The following is a 17,526-nucleotide window of genomic DNA, read 5'->3' as shown; positions in this document are numbered from 1 at the left end:
ACAGAGTAAACTAACCTGGGCCCATAAGGGCTCAAAGAGTCTGAACTGTAAACCGAAGGGCATGCATAGGACAGACCTAGGCCTCATAAACATAAGCAGGTTGGTCTTCATGTGGGTCCTAACAACTGAAGCAGGGGCTGTCTCTGACTCTGCTGCCTGCCTCTGGATCCCTTTCCCAAAGCTGGGCTGCCTTGTCTGGCCTCAATAGAAGAAGATGCACCTAGTCTTACTGCAACTTGATATGCCAAGGTGGGTTGATATCCATGAGAGGCCTCCCTTCTCTAAGGAGAAACAAAGAGAGCCTGGGGGAGAGAGGAGGAAAGACTGGGAGGAGAGGGGGGAGGAGTAGCGGCACTCAGGATATAAAGTAAATAAATTAATTAATAAAAAAATAAAAAGAAAAAAATTAGTAACCTAATACTGAAAACCAGTCACATGGATTGCAAACTAGAGAAGGCTAAACAAAATTGTTTCACAAGTCATTTTGACTCTTTAGGTAAAAATTCTGTCAAAAATGATTACATAACTTGAATCTCCTTTTGTTCTGCATTTTTCTGTTTTAAAACTGCTTGGTTATGTCTGAGAAGACACACAAACAGTTCCTGAACACCTGCACGTACCAAGGAAAGACTCAAGACAACGCTAATAAGCTCCCGACAACAGAGCCCTCTCGCTTCCCCTGCTTCGGAGGACGGAGGTGAGGCAGCACCATCCAGCTCACCACAACTGCAGGCGTGTGCTGCATTTGTGCTCTATGAGGGGAGGGGAAGTACTCAAAGGGGGTCAGGAGCAAACATACATGGAGCCTGCATTTCCCAAATCATAAATAAACAAACTGAAGGGAAAATTTCCAAATTAGCCTCAGTTGCCTAGAGCAGCATGAAACCAGAAACCACAAGCCCTTCGAGTTCCTTTGCCTCATTTCAAGTAAAACACGTCATGGTTTTATAAAACTATAAAGATTTCTTTAAATGAAGATGGACTAAAAAGACTATCATTAAGAGCATTAAGAGTCGGTACTGCACTACCCAAGGAAATTTGCAATATCCATACTATTTCTTTTAAATCTTATGATTTTTTTGAAGAAAAAAAAAAAAGAAAAATCTATCGTACAGACATACATACAGAGACTAACAATACAGGACCCAGAAATAAACTCTTAAATATATGGTCCAATGATTTTGACAAAGGTATCATGACCATTCAACTGGGGGAGAGGAGGATTGCAGAGTTTTAAGACCAAAGGTCACTGTGTGAACTAAATAGTCACATGCAAAAAAATTAAAGAGGACCACCACCTTAAACAATAAAAACTGAACAAGGTGCCTAAGCTCACGCCCACCATCCAAGCACTCAGGAGGCTGAGGCAAAGAAAACTGCTAAATTCCAGGCCAGCCTAAGCTGCCAAGTTAAGTGCCAAGCCAACCAGAGCTTTATAGCACCAAAAACCCTGTCCCAAAAAATAAATTAACTCAAAATTAAATAGTTAAATGCAACAGCTAACAGTCTAAGACCTCTGGAGGAAAACTCCATGACATTGGATTTGTAGTGGATGACACCTGAAGAACAAGAAAAAAAAAAAAAAAAGCAGACAAACCAGACTTCATCAAGGCTCAAAACATTTGTGTATCAAACACTAGCAACAGGTTCAAAAAATTGTAAAAGACAAAATATTTTCAAATGATATCTATTAATGTGTAGAATATAATTCTTTAATTTCTAAAACTTAACAAAACCAAGTGAAAATCTGGGCATAGAATTTGAACAGATATCTCTCCAAACAAGGTGTAAGGTGTACAATAAGGACAAAAAAAATGTCAATACCAGTAATTAGGAAAATGTAAATCAAAATTACCCAGAGACAGCTGTTAGCATGCAGGCCATTCTGCGAGCTTGCCCTCAGGGACCTGGCAATGTCTTAGGTCATCACCTGCAGTTACCAGATGGTTATCACCTGCTACTGCAGCTGGCTGCTGGATAAAAGCTCTCCACAGCCCCAGCTCTCTCTGTTCCAGCTTCTTTTTGCTCCCTCGGCTCCAGCTCCCTCTCTCTCTGTTTTAAATGGCCCCTTTCTCCCTGTTCTCATGGCTCACTGCTTCCACCCCTTCAAAGCCCTCCTCTCCCTTCCCCCAATAAACATCATTATACCAGATCTGTTGCTTATACCAGATCTGCTGTGTGGCATAATCCTTCAGGGAGTACACTTTGGCATGAGCCTGCCCCGGAAGCCCCCTTGCTGCCTCATCATTGTAGCTCATAACAATAGCCACTTAAAAATACATAGGAAATAACAAGTGCTAGAGGAAACATGGAGAAACTGGAACTCTTCTGCACTGCAGGTAGGAATGAAAGAGCACAATCTCTGGAAAAGTCTAGTAGCTTCTCAAAGCTACATACAATTCCCTATGACCTAGCAAGTCTACCCAAGCTCTATAGCTAAAAGGCTTGAAAATAAGAACTTAGATACATGTACAGCAATGTTCACAGCAGCATCATTCACAGAGCCTAAAGGTGGTAACAACCCAAGTGCCTATTTAAAGATGGATAAACAAAGTGTATTGTGTGTGTGTGTGTGTGTGTACACAGTGAAACATTACTCAACAGAAGAAGAAATGGCATCCTGATGTGTGCTACAGAATAGACTAACCTCAAAAATCTTAAATCCTAAGAACTAAGAATGGAGCTAGAGAGATGGTTTGGCGGTTAGGGGCACTTCCAGAGAACCCAGGTTCAATTACCAGCAACCACATGGCAGCTCACAACTGTTTACCTCCAGTGGGAAAGGACTGGATCTAGCCTCTCCAGGCACCAGGCACCAGGCACACTCTTGGTACACAGACAAGCATACTGACAAAACACTCATACATAAATAAAATTAAAGAAAAAAGATAGGAAATCTACTAATCCTAATACTCAGGCAGATTGCTGTGAGTTCAAGTCCAGCCTGGTCTACATAGAAAGTTCCAGGCCAGACAAAACTACACAGTGAGACCCTGTCTCCAAAAACAAACAAACAAACAAAACCCCACCTCACTCCCACCCACCCACCCCCAAAAAATCCATATTTTGTGGTTATCTATTTATTTTTGGTTGAGGTCTTTTATTTTGGGATGCAGGACAGTAAACTCAGCCTCCTGCAGGCTAGGCAAGCCTTGTAACTCTGAGCTACACACCCCAACCCATGCTCATTTCTTAACTGGATACTTGTATAATCAATATTCAATTTATATATTAAATTATATATTAAATAACAGATCTTTAAGATTAATAATTAGATAAAATATAAATCTGGAAAATAAAAGCACATTTTAAAAGCCTTGGTTATAATACACACAAAATTGTGTACACCAAAGAGTTGTTATAAAAATTTTAATATAATAAAAGGACTTACATTATAAGTACTAATCTAGAAATATAAATCATTAAAAATATTTGGGTCAGCTATCCTAGGATAACTAAATATGTTTAAAATTTTGTAAAGAATGTTCAAAGATCACAGCAATCACCTAATATAATTTTTGCTATCATAAAAAATCAGAATAAACGGCTTCTAGGGTTAAACCTAAAGGTATTTCCAAGACTCTTTCCATGCCAAAGGTATGAGCTGAGGAAAAACAACAGCATCTCCCAAGACTGATCATCCTGTACAGTCCTTCAAGTGGGAAAAGCTAGGTGTAACGGTAGTCAGATACTAGCACAATTCAGCTAACAACAAACTTTAAGAATTAAATTATTTGCTAGTACTAAATAGGATTTTAGCAAGAAAAGCATGTTACTTATAGGAATGCCACATATACATGTTAAGAAGACAAAACAAATCCTGTTGGCATCTTGGAATCTAGAAATATGGAGAAAGTAGACCCTGGGTGAAATCGCTGGAGTTCTATGCTATGCATGTTAAAAACAAGGGCAGAGCTCCAGAACTTGTGCACTTGCCTGTAGTAGCGTGATTGCAGGTAGGTTGAACACACAGCTTTGGAAACATGACTAGCAGAACCAAAGTCAATGACCTTCACTCGGTAGGGTTGGCGGACTGGATCAACCAGCATTATGTTTTCAGGTTTAAGGTCAGCATGAATCAGACCAAGACTCTTGAGCTTCATCAGGGCTGTGGCCACCTGCTGCAAGATTGGCCTGATGTACTTGAGTGGCAGTGGGCTAAACTTGTTCTGCTTTAGAAAATCATACAAGTTCTGCTCCAACATCTCAAACACAAGGCAGGTATGATTCTTGTGCTGAAAACACTCATAAGAACGGACAAAATTATACTCATCAGCATTTTCACTGCTTAGGCGGGAAAGGATGCTCACTTCAATCTGTCCTTGTCTGGCATAGGAGGGGTGGTTCTTCAAGATCTTAATAGCCACAATTTCCTTGGTGCTCCGCTTCCAGCACTTTGCCACCTGTCCAAATGTCCCTCGGCCTAGGAACTCCAAAACTTCATAGCTGTTGGTCATAGAGCAAAGGATCTCATGCTGAACCAGCTGGTAATCCCCTTCTCCACTAGAACTACTACTCTTCGTGGTCACAGTGGTGGTCGTGGCAGCAGCACCCACCACAGTTCTGTTTTGCAGCATGAGAGGGGGGTGTTCTTCTATGATCTGCACGCTACCGTTGCTGTCGACTTCCTCACTTTTTCTTTTCAATCCACATTTTTGATATGGCTCAAGCAAAGAAACGTTGCTCCTATGAGTCAGGGTCTGGCTGCTTTGGAAGGTTGCCGTAGCGGCACTGCCTGAGCTATCAGCAGCTGTTACCACAATATGTTCCACTGCAGGAGCTGGGAGAAGGAGGCCCTGGTCGTAAGCAGGAATATTGAAATTTGCTACCTGGTGAGAGGAGCTGGCTTGCCCTTGTGTAGCTGGGAGGGTTTTGCTGTGGGTATAATATTTGTCGTTGCTGCTCTGTCCTGAAACATCCCAGCCAGAGGGCTCTATTTTCAGTTTCTTCGCACTGCAGAAGGCACTCGACGACACTGATGGGGGGGAAAACACCTGCAGCTGTGATGCCATACCTGCATGGACAGAAAGAAAGAATGAGACCACAAGGCTCATGATGCAGAGCTTACCAACAGCATATATGAAAACACTTGATCTGAAAAGACTGTTTCCCTCCTCTCAAAAGCTGAGTCTTAAACGGCATTCACAGATGTACCAAAGCGAAGGCTAACTGCACTGTGCAAGTCAAACATAAAATCATACTTTGTTCTCCAATACTGGAAAAGGAAAAGATTGCCACTGACCCAAAGAAATCAATCAAGTTGACAATAAGGCTAGAGAGGATCTTCTGAAGAAGAAAACTTTCTACAGAAAGTTACTCTTAGAACAAACCCAGATCAGATGGGAAGATTTCACTGCTATGGCAGTACAGGTACTTGCTCACAAGCCCAACAACCTGAGTTTGCTTCCCAGACACTCATGGTGGAAGGATACAGGTGTCTCCCACAAGCTGTCCTGTGGCCTCTATCTTACCATGACATACACATCCAAACATACACATGCACATCATGTATGTGAAATCATGATGCACTACACAGTGAGACAAAGTCAGAGAAAAAGAAAGAGAGAAAGAAAGGAGGTCCACGGAGAAAAAGGGAGAGAGAAATATAAAGAAGAAAGATAAAGGGAGAGGAAGTGAGAACAGTCCAGCTGAATATCCCACAGATCCCTCAAGTTCAGTAAGCCAAAAGACTAAACTCAAAAGTTTTTTTTTTGTTTTTTTTTAAGAATGAAGCCCCAAACATTTAGCACGGAACACAAACCACTTCATATTTATCTGCTGTCTTCTCACCACTAGGCCCTTCAGAGGCTGTAGCTGGCTCTGTAGTAAACTCCTTTCCTTGCCCTACACTGTCCCTCTTTTCAGTAATTACAATCCAGTATGTCATCTGGGAAAAAAAAAAAAAAAAAAACTCTAAAAAATTTCTATCTCAAATTCAGATCCCTTTCTCACCTCCTCTTTGCACCTCTCCAACCAAGTCTACAAATCTTATTCAAATGCCCACTTGATTATAAGACAGACACCTCAAATTCGTATGTTCAAAATTGAGCTTACAAGCCTCCACTCCACTCTCAATTTTCTACTTCAGTTATGGGATGGCACCAAACACCCACTGATGGGCAAACCAAAAATCAGGGAGCAAAGTGCCTCGGCTTCCCTATAATAGCAATAGCCGTCTCATGGAGCTTTTCTGAGAATTTAGCTTTTTAAAGGTAGCTTCTGGCACATACTCCTTATCTGGACTCACTCTTTTCCCTTTCTTCACAAACTACTATTTGGCTGATCTATATCCTAAGTATAGTTCAAGACAACCATTTTTGTCCACCAGGCTAGTTCACAATGCAAACAGCTGCTTCAGGATTGCTTAAACACATTCAGGGGACTCTCTGCTTTTATTTGTTGTTGGGGTTGTTTTTTGTTGTTTTGTTTTTGAGGCAGGAAGCTGCCCTCAAGCTTGCTGTGTAGCGAAGGAGGACTTGAACTTTGACATCTTTCTTAACTCTCTCCTCCCACTTTCCCCAGAAGTTTTCCATTACTTTGGGCATAAAGTTAAAGATCTCCAAAACAGCCTGGCACAGGTCTTATGGTGCAGGTCTGTAATGCCAACTACTCCAGAGACTGACAGGAGAATCACAAGTTGAAGGTCAGCTACAGACTGAGTTTAAGGCCAATCTATGTATCTTAGTGAGAGACCCTGTTTCAAAATAAAGTTTAAAAACAATAATAACAACAAATGGAGTAGGTGTGGCAGTAGCTGGAGAATGAGAGAATGTTTGCTTAGCATGTGTTGCTTAACAAGCTGTAAAGCACTGATTCAATCCTCAGTACCTGGGGTGGAGATAAAAATGTTCAGCAAGGGACTCTCTAGGGATATGGCTTGCTCGGTAGGGTGATAAGGACCTGAGTTAAGATCCATTACACCCATACAGACAATTACACCCATACAGACAGCCTGGCACAACAGCATACACCTGAAATCCCAACATAGGGAGCTGGAGATAGGACTCCTGAGACTTGCTGGCCATCCAGCCTAGCTCAAGTTCAGTGAGAGACCCTGTCTCAAAAGAGATGGAGAGCAATTGAAGAAGACATGACATCAACCTCTAGCCTATACACACACACACACACACACACACACGCGCGCGCGCACATACACCTGTACCTGCAAATACACAAACATGTACACAGACTCAAAACCCTCATGTTTCTGACATGAACTCAGTTGCTGGCTCTTTGACCTTCCCCGCACCCTCTCCCTCCTCCCCAGGGAGAAGCAGCCTTGCTAGGCCACAGAGGAGGACAATGCAGCCAGTCCTGAGGAGACCTGATAGCTAGGGTCAGATGGAAGGGAAGGAGGTCCTTCCCTATCCGTGGACTTAGAGAGGGGCAGGGAGGAGAAGAGGGAGGGGAAGGTGAGATTGGGAGGGAATGAAGGAGGGGGCAACTGTAACTAATATAAAAAAATTAAAAAAAATTTAATTAAAAAAAAAGAACATCTCCTGCCTCAGCATCCTGAGGGCTGAGATACAGGTATATGCCATCATACCCAGCTCTTTAGTTCCTGCAAAGCAACTCCATTTTCTCTCAACATTGGGCTCCTAACACAAAACTCTTCTCTCTCTTGCCCCCGCATCTATACACACACACACACACACACACACACACACACACCTCACCCACACACATACCATAGCCATCCCTTCCACTATGAATTTATTGTTCATCTCTTATGATTGTAAATTATTTAGTGCCACACCCCTATCCACAGTATAAATTCCAGGAGGACAGATACCATCTGTTTTCTTCTTCACTTCTATCACCCAGACCCTTCCAGCTTCTGTTAATGTAATATAAACACAATATTTGCCGAAAGACTTGACTCCTGCCTTTATTATTATCTACAATTCACTATCACTCATATAAAAACTGTAGTGTTTTCAAATGCTTGGCTTTGGTTTTGTTTTGTTTTGACATGTCCTTCTGTTTTATTTGCATGGTTCTTAAGATATGGGTGAAGTCTCCACTCCAACCCACATAGTATAATTTTATAACTCAAAAGAAAATAAACATACAATTAGAAAGAAGGGAAACATGACAGAACATCAAAAAGCATTTTGTAGGGCTGGAGCTGAGGTCTGAGGTGGTGTTTGGCTAGAATGTACAGAGCCTTGAATTTGATCCCTGGCACTGCACATACAGGAAAGAGGGAGGGGAGCAAATTCGTGTACTCTTTTGTGCCTGATTACATCTTAAATAAAGCTATCTGCATTGGAGTCAGCTGCAAAGAAGAAATTTATCTTCAACAATCGATTTCTAAAATGTGGTTTGGATTTACTTTAAGCAAGAGTTTCCACAATTTATATGAACCTCAAAGAGAAAAAAGCACGAATTAAAAGCTAAGGCCGATGCACTTCAACTTACGAAGTCATGAATATACAAAGCATCTTGGTCTACTTACATCACCAATGTAAAACCAAATATAATAAAAGAAAAATCTGAAACCAAGTAGTTCCTTTACAAATATTTTCCTATTAAAATATATGCAAAGTATTACCTTGCCATCATAAAATTGAGACAAACTTGAAAGAGAGGAAGTAAATCCTCCAATTTGTTTTCCCTATTGAAATACAAATTTAACAATTCATCCAAAAACATGGAGCACAATATTTAGTGAAATAATAGTGAAAATTTTTAATATAAAATTTACAGTTTGCAGCAACTTCAAAAGGGCAGAGAGAGGGTCATGGGCTAGTGGTGGCACATACTGTAATCCTAGTACTTGAAAAGGCAGGGCAGGAGGATCAGGAACTCAAGGCCAGCCTTGGTTACAGCAAGTGTGAGACCAGTTTATGACCCTACTTCAAAACAAAAATGTAAAGTAATATTGGCAAGAACTCATGACATACCCATTTGTTTATTGTTTCAATTTTTAAAGACAGTTTGTCACAGAGCCCAGGCTCAAATTCACTATGTAGCTAAGGATGACCTTGTCTGAGTGCAGGATTTACAGGCATGCACCACCACTCTTGGCCAATTTTTCTTTGTAATGTTCATAACCTATATAGTCTTTAAAAGTGCTACATTTTAGAGTGATGTTATTACCAACTTTGACATTATGATAGCAAATATTAACAACTTCAAATTTTCACTCCCTATTAACGAGAGAGAGTGAGAAAGACAGAAGGGGGGGAAAGAAAACATGTTCTGGGACATTCTGAATGTAACTTATTCAGAAAAACAAACCTGATCCATGCAAGGGAAAACAAAACATCAACTAGAATTTCACTAGCCTTTCTTCACAGGCACATATTTCACCCCCAGGACTCTTTGTGTGGCTGACACTCACTCAGACCTCAGTAACAAGGTGAGAAAAAAACACAGAATCAAAATGGCCTAGAAAAACCAACACTGTTATTTATATTCTACTCTGAAATGAGGCTTTAAAAAGCCAATTCTAGCTCTCCTCTATCCCTGCAAAATGCCCAAAGGAAAGAAGGCCAAGGGGAAGAAGGTGGCTACGGCCCTCACCGTTGTGAAGAAACAGGTGGCCAAAAAGGTGGTCAATCTTTTGAGAAAAGGCCCAAGAACTTCGGCATTGGGCAGAATATCCAACGCAAAAGAGATCTCACACACTTTGTCAAATGACCCTGCTACTTTAGGCTGCAGTGGCAAAGGACCATTTTACAAGCAGCTCAAAGTACCTCCTGCCATTAACCAGTTCACCCAGGCCCTGGACCGACAAAAAGCTGCCCAGCAGCTTAAGCTTGCCCACAAGTGCAGGCCAGAGACACAGCAGGAGAAGAAGCAGAGGCCACTGGCCCTCGCTGAGAAGAAAGCTGCTGGGGAAGGGGACGTCCCCACTGAGAGAGCACCTGTCCTTTGAGCAGGGGCCAACAGTAACCATCTTGGTGGCGAAGAAGAAGGCTCAGCTGGTGGTGACTGCCATCATGTAGATCCTATTGAGCTGGTGGTTTTCCTACCTGCCCTGTGCAGAAAGATGGGGTCCCTACTGCACCATCAAGGGAGAGGCCAGGCTAGGCGGCTGGTCCACAGGAAGACCTGCACCACTGTCGCCTTTACAAGGTTAACTCGGAAGACAAGGGTGCTCTGGCCAAGCTGGTGGAGGCTATTAGGACCGATTACAACAACAGCTACAATGAGATCTGCCGCCACTGGGGAGGCAACGTCCTGGGTCCTAAATCTGTGGCTCGCATTGCCAAGCTGGAAAAGGCAAAGAACTCACCACTAAATTGGGTTAAACGCTAAGTTTTCTGTACATAAATATAATTACAATTTTTTCTAAAAAGCCAATTCTGTCCCACAAATCTGCCTTTGCAAATGGGGATCAAATCTCTTCCTAGTAAGACTTCCCAAACAAAAATAAGGAGCAGAATTAACGACCTTGGGTATTTTACTGTATAGAATGCTCTGTTAAAACAAATCACAAAACTTTTCAATGCACATGAAGATAACTCCTGATAAATCAAAAGCTAGTTCCGACTTCCTGAAATGTTTTACCTCTTGGCTCCAGCAATAAACAAAGCTTGTTTCATTTCAAAATTCACTTTCCAATCACTTTACTAATGTGACTGACAAATTTGCTCCTTGAAATAATCCCAAACTAGAACTAACAGCCAGAGACTGTTTAGGACTTGTACTGACTACTCAAAAGAGAACTGTGCCTTGCTGGAATGAAAGGTTTTTAAGCATGGCTATTTAAGAGCATCCCTACTCCTGGCATGTACTCCACACTGCAATTACTATAGGCCGGTGAGCCTGCCACAAAGAATTAAAAAAATTTAACGCTGCATGGAATGGTTCCGTACCACAGCCAAGAAGAGAATCACTTTTTCAAAGGTTTTGTCCTCTTTTTTTTTCAAGACAGAGTTTCGCTGTGTTAGCCCTGGTTGTCTTGAAACTTGCTCTACAGACCAAGCTGGCCTCAAACAAAGTAGGTGCTAGGGTGGAGGCTGGTGCTTGGAGGCAGAGAGAGGTGGATCCCTGGAGCTCTCTGGCAACTGGCAAGCTCCAGGTTCAGTGAGAGATTCTGTCTCAAATAACAAGGTGGTACCAACAGACAACATCAACCTGGGCATACATGGATATGTTCACCTACATACATAAAATTAAGTAAGAAAAAGCTGAGGCTGGACCAGATGGCTCAGAGTTTAAGAGCACTGGCTCTTCTTCCTAAAGGTCCCAAGTTCAATTCCCAGCAACCACAGTGGTTCATAACCATCTACAATGAGACCTGGTGCCCTCGGTCTGCTGGTACACATGCAGGCAAAATATAAATAACAATAAATAAATCCTTTTATAAAAAAATCTAGTAAGAAAATTCTTTTGCCAGAAACTCCACTCAGTTTTCTCCAGCCCTCTAGCACTACTTACTTAAAACTTAAAATTGTTAAGTACTTACTTAAAAAGCCTAAATGGTCTCCTCCAAATTACACTCTTAAGCACTCTGTCCATGCTCACTTTTCCAACTCATTCTTCACTTCCTAGACTGCTTAAAAATGCACATCTGGAAAAATATACATCTGTCTCCCAACTTAAACCTTCAGGATAAAGCCCAAAAGCTCATTTTTTTTTTTTTTTTTATTAACAGACCTTATAAAGTCTGTCTTTGGCTATTTTTATAGATTTGTTTTATCCACTCTTGCCAGGGCACTGTCTTAAGTAAGCTTAAATGCTTAGAAGAGTATGTGGGCCTTGACTTCTCAAGTCCAGGTTCCTCCACATAGGATGTGCTCTTCTGACCTGAACTTCATTTCCCTTCTTAGTCTGTCCTTTTCCTGTCTTTGTACTCTGGGCCCCGTGTAAGTCTCAGTTCAGTGTGTTAGGCCTATTGATTTGTATCAGAATCTCCTTTCCCCTTTATTAGGTACACAGCTAGACTATGTTGGATCAGTCTTCCTCAGCCCCTGAGAACAATGAGTACATAAGGCTTTCAAAGAGCCAAGCTTCTACCCTGAGACAACATCCAAGTAATGGGAGAGTAACAATATGGAAGAAGCATTGGCTTTTTGAGTGACCAAGCAGCAGCGAGCAGATTACTAACCACTACTATGACAGAACATTTACTTTAGGCTGTTACATAAAACAGAAACTATTTTTCCTTTACTAGATTATTTAGTCAGACAAAAATACTCAGAAGTCCTCCCTAGAGCTGCTTTACAGTAGGTCAGGCTCCTGATAAAGGCTCCCCTAGCACACACTACTTTCTTTACACTTACGCTTTTTAACTTAGTCCCTTAACAAACATACTGAGGACCTGCTTCCTGTCTGCCAGGAACTGTTCTCTAAACACAAGAGACACAAATATGACCTTTTGTCTCTTAGAAGTTACATTAAACTAGGGATAGTTTGTTTCGAGAAAAAGAGAGAGAGAGAGAGAGAGAGAGAGAGAGGAGAGAGAGGAGAAATGCAACTAGTGATAAGTTATGAAGAAACACAATATACTATATAACAGAGATGTGGTCAGGGAAAGCCCTGTATGTGCTGGCACTTAAACTAAGAGCTGAATGACAGGGAAGATTCTGGCAGGGTACTCTGTGTGTACAGAAGGATGAAGAAAACAGATGAAGGGCCCCAAGAGGCAAGAAGGGTAATTCACATAAGTACTGGATTTTAAATATCACCATTTAGACTTATTTGTTAACTTCTGGGGGTGGGGATGGGGTGACTCCATGGTTGGCTCACTTGTTGCTCTTATAGTTGACTCAGGGTTCAGTTCTCAGCTCTCACATTGTGGTTCACAACCATGTGCTACTCCAGGTGAGAGGAATCTGCTCTGGTCTTCTCAGGCACAGGTATACATGTGGTATACACACACACATGCAAGTAAAACATTGATACACATAAAATAAATAACTCTCAGAAAGAAAATATTTTAAAGTTAACTTCTGGTCCAGTGAGATAGCTGAGCAAACACAAGCCTGCCGTGCACATGCCTGACTACCTGAGATTAACACCTAGAACCCACAGTATAAGAGAGCTGTCCTGTGACGTGTATGTGTGAATGTGAATGTGTGTGTAAGTGTGAATGGGGGTATGTGAGCATGTAATTCTAAAAATAAAGGCCAACTTCTTTTCTCAAGTTTAACCTCTGTAAGGATGATCCTTAATAGCAGGGTAGTGAGACATTACAGTTACTTTCCTTCCTTCTTTTCCGTCATTACTAGCAGCCATCACATTGGCTGGCACACAGTATGTGCCAACTATTTCCAAGCATGACTGACTATAAAGAGATCATACTACTTCTCCATACATAAATGTAGGGGAATCTCAGAAATGACTAACTGCATTAGAGAAATACATGATGTGATAGAAATTATAGTCTTTTGTCCGTTCTAGGCATAGCAGACAGAAACAAAAAATCTAAGCTTGAAACCCTAAAGAATAGCATTTGAGTCAAAGTTCGCCACCCCCTTGCAGTGCCACCCCCTGCATTGACAGCCCTTGCAGTACTTCCTTCAGATGTGTAGGACAAGCAAGTTTCCCAACTAATATTGCACAATAGGGTGTGGAAAGGTGGTGTTAGCTACCAGGAGAGCATCTACTACTCCATGTACCTTCAGCCATTTAAAAATATGTTCTGATGTTTTGGTAAACTGGCTAAAGGATGCTTTCCTTCTAGATAGGGTGTTTTCAATACCTGTTTAGACTGGTTCTGCATATTAAATCTATAGCAACAGAACAAAAGAGAAGTAGGTCCTCTGTGTTAGGAAAGGGTATTATTTTACTTTGTATACAAGAAAGTTGACAATGCTTATAAAGTTTGAAATAAAGAAAATGATAGCAAAGAGTTTCCAATAAGAGCAATGTAAAATTAACAAAGTAAAGATCACTATAAAACATAAACAAACCAAGTGAGGGCCCTGTTCAGATCAGCCAGCAAAGATCAAAAGGAAGCAGGGCTTAAGTAAGGTAACAATGGTTTGGCAGATGGGAGGTCGATGAGGCTCTTTCAAGAATGAGGTGACTTTTGCCAGGCTGCAAGGGATATGGAAAATGATTAACTGTGTAGAGGAAGGAAATGTATTGGACTGGAGAAGTAGAAAAAGGGGGAAAAAAGGTACTGGACTTTTACAGCTAACAGAGACTTAAAAAGTCTTTCTAAAATCCCCCTAATTCTAAAATGGAAAAAAAAAAAAAAGAAACTCAAAAAAGCCAAATACATTTTACACAGAGCTTATGAGCAAAATGCTGGCAAAGAATTCCTGGTAAAGAAAACATGGTACCAGGTGTCTTTAAAGAATCCAAAGAAGAGGGGGAAGAATCTAAAGAAAATACAAAGTTTTATTTAAGAACCTTAGAAGGCTGCTGAAGTGCTATGGCATCTCAAATTAAATAAATAAATAAGTAAATAAATAAATAAATAGATAGATAGATAAATGGCGATAGGAGTGCCAGAAATATGGCTCAGTTGGTAAGGCAAGTGCTAACCCTGAAAACATGAGTTTAGCCCCTGGACCCACATGAGAGGAGAAAACTAACTCCTGCAATTTGTCTTTTCCTGCATACACACACACACACACACACACACACACACACACACTGAATAAATAAATGCAACAAAATATATACTACTACAGAAGTACATTATGCATATACTAGCTGAACTTCCTCAACTAAAAAAAGATAAAAGACAAAATCAAAACCAAAAACCAGGCACCATGAAGTTTCTGTGAAGCTGATACAGGACGAAGCCCCTCCAGCTCAGGAGTGTGAGAGGTCAGCCTGGTCAACAGACCATGTCTGTCTTCTTTAAAACAAAAAGAAGAAACAAAGAGAAAATCAAATTAAGTGTTAGTTCAGGAAAATGAGCTTTTTAACTTGTGTGCAAAACAGCATGAATTGTAAGGGAAGGAACTGGTGAGGAAGCAGTAGAGGGAAAGGCCTGTAACAAAAACAGATTGTTGTCACACAGTCAAGAAAAGGGCAGCTGACAGATCAGGCTGCCCAGGCTTACAGAAAAATTATTCAAATTACAAAAGGACCAATTAAAACACTTCACAAGCTGCACAAGTTTCAGAGCAAGAGGTTCCAGGCAAGTTGGGCTCACAGATCCACGGAGGCATCTGTGCTTATAAAAACAAAAACAAAGAAGGAAAGAATTCTGTTTTCCAGAGAAATGTGAACTTTGACATATTTTTGGGGGGGGAGGGAAGATCTAGTTTGATTTTAAATCTCATTACTAATCACCTTGCTCTGTAAAATACAATGTCCAGCGATCAACTGTTCTGAAGGCTTTCACAAATTGCTGTCAACCAGAGCCAACATCTATTTTTTCAGATGCTTTACCGGCTTGGCAGCCTCCAGATTCAACCTTAAATATGTTACCAAAATAGCTTTCAAGCTATGAAGAGATTTGTTTTTTGTTTGTGGTTTTCTGAGACAGGGTTTCTCTATGTAGCCTTGGATGTCCTGGAACTCGCTCTTACCAGGCTGGCCTTGAACTTACAAAGATCTGCCTGCCTCTGCCTCCTGAATGCTGAGATTAAAGAGGAGCACCACCGCCCCGACAAGAACACTATCTTGAAGCCTTCATCATGTTGCAACACCAAATCCTGAAAAAATTGTATGCAAATACCCAAAATAATCAGCTGAAAAATGATTAGGTAAAATGAGTTGTTAGGTTTTTAAATGTTTTACAGAAAGCTTTAGACTTTTAAGTGGAAAAAAAAAGCTGGCATGGTTTGCATTCTCTATAATCTTAACTGAAAAAAAACAAAACAAAAAAAAAAAACTTACAGACCATGAATCAAAAATAGTTTTACACAAACAAGAGCAAAATTGTAGGTCTTGCTGAGGCCATCAGCCACTTAATTTAACCCAACTTCATCTAGAGCAGGAATCCATGCTGCTGTTTTCATCAGTTACTAAGAAACAAGATAAAGGGCAGACTAGACTGGAGTCTGCACTTGAAACTAGTATGTGGCTGCACTACTGAGAATTCTCCAAGGGTCACTAAAATAGACAACGGGCATCTTCAAACGAGTATCCAGAACCGAGTCTGTGGTGATGTAGAAAAAGATTTCCTTATTGGGGCTTGGGGTTGTTTTGCTCCCTTCTCGCCCCAGTACCCATCCCCAAACAGGAAAGAAAGCGCGCCCAGCATAAACACACAGGCCACTGCTCATGGTTGTCACCACAACAAACTGGAGGTTAGACCAAAGCTCCGGGAGACCAAGTTTCAGGTCTCGGTTGCCAAGCGCAAAAGGGGGACTCCTCCCCACAGAGCTGTTTATAGTGTGGGCCCTACCCAAGAGTTTTTGGTTGTTTCCACCTTTTCCTTTAATGTTTTGGGGGTTTTGTTGGTTTTGACTTTGAAAGTAACGACGGGCTTCAAAAGTTTCCCTTTGAAAAAGACCTCTAGATTTGCCTTGCAAAGACAAACATATAGGGGGGCTGTTCCCCGCAAAGCCTCACCACCATCACAAATTACAAACTCAAGATTACAGAACAAGAGCCTAAAGAACAGAAAAGCTTCCAGAACAACCCGACCACTACGATTTTTCTCTAGACGCGCCTTCCCGGTCCCCAAAGGCACAAATACGCCCGAACTCCAGCGACAGGCAGTGGGGGTGACATGCACACACGCACAAGCGTTACACTGAGAACACCGCAGCCCGGGGTTGGGGTGGGACCCGTGGGGGGGGGATCCAGACGGGCCCCTGTCACCTAAGGACAACAGATCGCCCGGGAGGGAAGTGGCAAGAGGTAGGGGGAGTTGCCCATTTCCCCCAGCCTGCGGACAGACAGCAGGACCGGGCGCCCAGGGCGCCGCGCGGGGCCTGCCGCGGGGGAGAGAGAGAGAGAGAGTGAGTGAGGCGCCCCGCACAAGCCGGCCACCCAGGGGAGTCCGCGGCTCGCTCGGCCCCCAGCTCGGGGCGCCCGGGCCCCAGCCCCTCGCCCGGGCTGACTCACCGCCGGTGTGTGGAGTTCTCAGCCGCGAGTCGGGGCCGCCGCGAGGAGGCGGCGGAGGAGACGCGATCCGGGGCCCCGCCGCCGGGTCATCATACCCCCCGCGCGAGCCGGCCCGGGCCCCGGCCCCCGCCCCCCGGAGCCGTCCCCGCGCCCGTCCCGCGGCCGGAGCCTCGCCAGCCTCCCGCCTGCCCCGCCGCCCGGCCCCTTCCCGCCGCCGCCGCCGCCGCCTCAGCGCCGCGAGCTCCCGCCTCGGCCTCCCGCTGCCGTCCGGGGCCACGGCCCGGCCCTTCCCTCCGCAGCCGCCGTTGTCACCAGACCCGACCAGCGGAGCCCCGAGCGACCGCCTCCATCCGGCGGGCCCCGCCTCGCCGGAACTATTCAGCCACCCGGCGCCATGACACCTACTGAGGCGGAAGTGCGGAGGAGCGGGAGGGCTGAGATCACTGCATCTTGCCGCGGGCCGCGGGGGTGGGTGGGCCTCCGTGGGGAGCCAGCGTGGACGGCGTGTGGGGATCGGGTTCCCGGCCCCCGCCGCACAGCAGTCTTCGAGAGGTGGTTTACCAGGGTTTGGTGGCGGTCGGGTTTCCCGCTGTT

The 17,526-nt window shown here is 43.1% G+C and overlaps 1 protein-coding gene and 1 pseudogene across 4 annotated transcripts in view; one reads left to right on the top strand and one right to left on the bottom strand.

Moving 5' to 3' along the window:
• Positions 1-17,070, bottom strand: part of Hipk1 (homeodomain interacting protein kinase 1) — a 51,934-nt gene extending 34,864 nt beyond the window's left edge. For 3 of the 4 annotated variants that reach the window (XM_021634217.2, XM_060392953.1, XM_021634218.2), the window contains exons 1-2: positions 16,933-17,064; positions 3,937-5,014 (exon numbers count right to left, since the gene is read on the bottom strand). In XM_021634217.2, coding sequence (XP_021489892.1) covers positions 3,937-5,012 — 1,076 coding nt within the window. In that variant the 5' untranslated portion in view covers positions 5,013-5,014; positions 16,933-17,064. Of the gene's footprint in view, positions 1-3,936; positions 5,015-16,932 lie in introns of all 4 variants that reach the window. The other variant, XM_060392954.1, reaches the window with a different exon arrangement.
• LOC110546985 (large ribosomal subunit protein eL8-like) lies at positions 9,479-10,266 on the top strand (annotated as a pseudogene).
• Positions 17,071-17,526: the final 456 nt, after the last annotated feature.

This window comes from Meriones unguiculatus, chromosome 10 (assembly GCF_030254825.1).
Source record: "Meriones unguiculatus strain TT.TT164.6M chromosome 10, Bangor_MerUng_6.1, whole genome shotgun sequence".
NCBI lineage: Eukaryota > Metazoa > Chordata > Mammalia > Rodentia > Muridae > Meriones > Meriones unguiculatus.
This window is presented reverse-complemented; position numbering and strand designations above follow the sequence as displayed.